This window comes from Trifolium pratense, linkage group LG4, assembly GCF_020283565.1.
Source record: "Trifolium pratense cultivar HEN17-A07 linkage group LG4, ARS_RC_1.1, whole genome shotgun sequence".
In the NCBI taxonomy this organism is placed as follows: domain Eukaryota; kingdom Viridiplantae; phylum Streptophyta; class Magnoliopsida; order Fabales; family Fabaceae; genus Trifolium; species Trifolium pratense.
Genome location: NC_060062.1, coordinates 36,628,715 through 36,631,112, shown reverse-complemented (window position 1 = coordinate 36,631,112; position 2,398 = coordinate 36,628,715). Strand labels below are relative to the sequence as shown.

Here is a 2,398-nt window from a genome sequence, read left to right as displayed (position 1 = left end):
TGAATGAAGAGATAACTTATGGCAACTTGCCTATGGAAGTCAATGATCATACGCATCCATCGTGTGTATATATGTGAGTTATTGCCGGGTCTTAAGCGGGGTCTTTTCCTTCCTTTGTCAGTCCACAAGGGAGTAGAGATCCACAATTTGCTATTTGGTATTTGTTTTAATCATATCCTACTAAAATGCTACCAAATTTCTGTATTCATATTGCATAAACAACACTTCCCAATATCCTCAAAGCTTATAAAAACACCCACTACCACCTCAAGGCCAAAACGAAAGAGCATAACAAAATGAAAATCTTGGTCAAAATGTTGACTTTCTAAAAGAAGTCATAAAGTCACAACTTTAAACTATCACACATAATCCAATAAGTCAATACATCTCATGATCTACAATACATCTATCTCTTTACATAGTGTTTAGCACTAAGTATGATTAATATATCAATTGAAACCTTAACACTTGACAATAAGAAAATGCTTAAAATTTGTGCATAAAAATGGTGGTTACCTTCAAAGCTAAGTCACCACAATGAAACTCAAAATCAATCAATAACAAAGCAAATAAACATACATTCATTCATATATTTCATCTCATAACATGGGTTCTAATTCTAATACTAACCCTAATCCAAAAAGCCTAATCACTAATTTACTCTTCATTTCACTTCTATTATTCACAAACCTTATAACACTCTTTCTTTCCACCACCTATAATTCCTCCACGTGTACTCCAGATTTCACAACCACCACAGCCACCACCGTCGAAGACGGTGGCAGCGTCAGCAACCTCCCACCGGAATTCTTTGCCTCCACATCACCACAAAAACTGCCTCTAGGCTTCAACAGAAACTTCAACTCCGACACCGTCTACCCTCCCGCCGGCAGCGCTTGCACTCTCTTCCCCGACGATCTCCGCAGTTTCATGTCCTATGATGTGAACGGATCTTGTCCGGACGACGAGCTTCTCTCTCAAAGACTTCTCTTAAAAGGCTGCGAGCCTCTCCCTCGCCGCCGTTGCCGACCGGCATCGCCACCAAATTTCCCGCCACCAATCCCCTTTCCTTCCAGCCTCTGGTCCACACCCTCAAATTCCTCCGTGGTGTGGACCGCTTACACGTGTAAATCTTACACGTGTCTCATCGATCGCTCTCGCACGCAAAGAGGCTTCGATGATTGTAAAGACTGTTTTGACCTCAACGGCCGCGAAAAGCATCGTTGGACAAACCCTAAATCCAACGGTCTAGATTTCAGCATCGATGATGTTCTAAAAACCCGTGAACCCGGTACAGTTCGAACCGGTTTAGACATAGGTGGTGGAGTTGCCACGTTCGCAGTTCGAATGAAAGAACGAAACATTACAATCATAACGACGTCGTTAAACTTAAACGGTCCTTTTAATACTTTTATAGCTTCAAGAGGGGTTGTTCCTTTATACATGAGTATTTCGCAACGGTTTCCATTTTTTGACAACACTTTGGATATTGTTCATTCTATGCATGTTTTGAGTAATTGGATACCTGAAACTTTGCTTCATTTTTTGCTGTTTGATGTTTATAGGGTTCTTAGGCCAGGTGGGTTGTTTTGGTTGGACCATTTCTTTTGTGTTGGGGATCAATTAGATAATGTTTATGGGCCTATGATTGAAAGTGTTGGGTTTAAGAAAGTTAAGTGGGTTACTGGGAAGAAGCTTGATAAGGGACCCCAATTTCAGGAAATGTACCTCTCTGCTTTGTTGGAGAAGCCATTCAAGGATTCTTGGTGAATAACAATGTTTTAAAAATTGGTATTGGCTTGGGACATGCGATTGTACTCCAACAATGTTTTAAAAATCGAGCCAGAATTGGATGGTTCAATACGTGAATTCGGAACTGTTTAGAGTTTAGTTAATTGAGAAGTTTGATTGTAGTTTTGTCTTATTTCGAACAATTTGAAATAGTTGAATTATAATCGAAAGATTCTACTAGTTTGATATCTGATTTACGAGCAAACCCCCCCCCCCCCCCCCCCCCCCCCCCCCCCACCAAACATATGGTCTTTTGTAATTTTGAACTCTTGTATTTTTAGAGGTATATTTATTTGAGGATGAGTTCTTTTTATGATAGCTTATTTTCGGTTAAATATCTATTTCTTTATCATTAACTTTAAGATTCTTAAGTGTATAAATGATGTTTTAAATACTAGTTTCAGGATGAAATGCTGTTAAATTTAATGAAATGCTCTTTGTTAATTTAGGGGTACAAGGAATACTTCACTCCAAAGTACATCACACAATTTATACAATAATTTATCTAAGGATTCAAAGTAACCATTATATAAACATTTCAATGGACAATCGATACACCAAGCAAGCTTAGACTTTCTACCAACCCTACCAACAATTGTGAAAAATT

At 38.7% G+C, this 2,398-nt stretch overlaps 1 protein-coding gene across 1 annotated transcript; it reads left to right on the top strand.

Moving 5' to 3' along the window:
• Positions 1-485: 485 nt before the first annotated feature.
• Positions 486-2,109, top strand: LOC123923363 (probable methyltransferase At1g29790). Its single transcript, XM_045976053.1, has one exon. The coding sequence runs from the start codon at positions 607-609 to the stop codon at positions 1,768-1,770; it is 1,164 nt and encodes a 387-aa protein (XP_045832009.1). The 5' UTR covers positions 486-606; the 3' UTR covers positions 1,771-2,109.
• Positions 2,110-2,398: the final 289 nt, after the last annotated feature.

Bases quoted from the DNA above. Each gene is read 5' to 3' on its own strand.
- LOC123923363 (XM_045976053.1), top strand. From the start codon at position 607: ATGGGTTCTAATTCTAATACTAACCCTAATCCAAAAAGCCTAATCACT.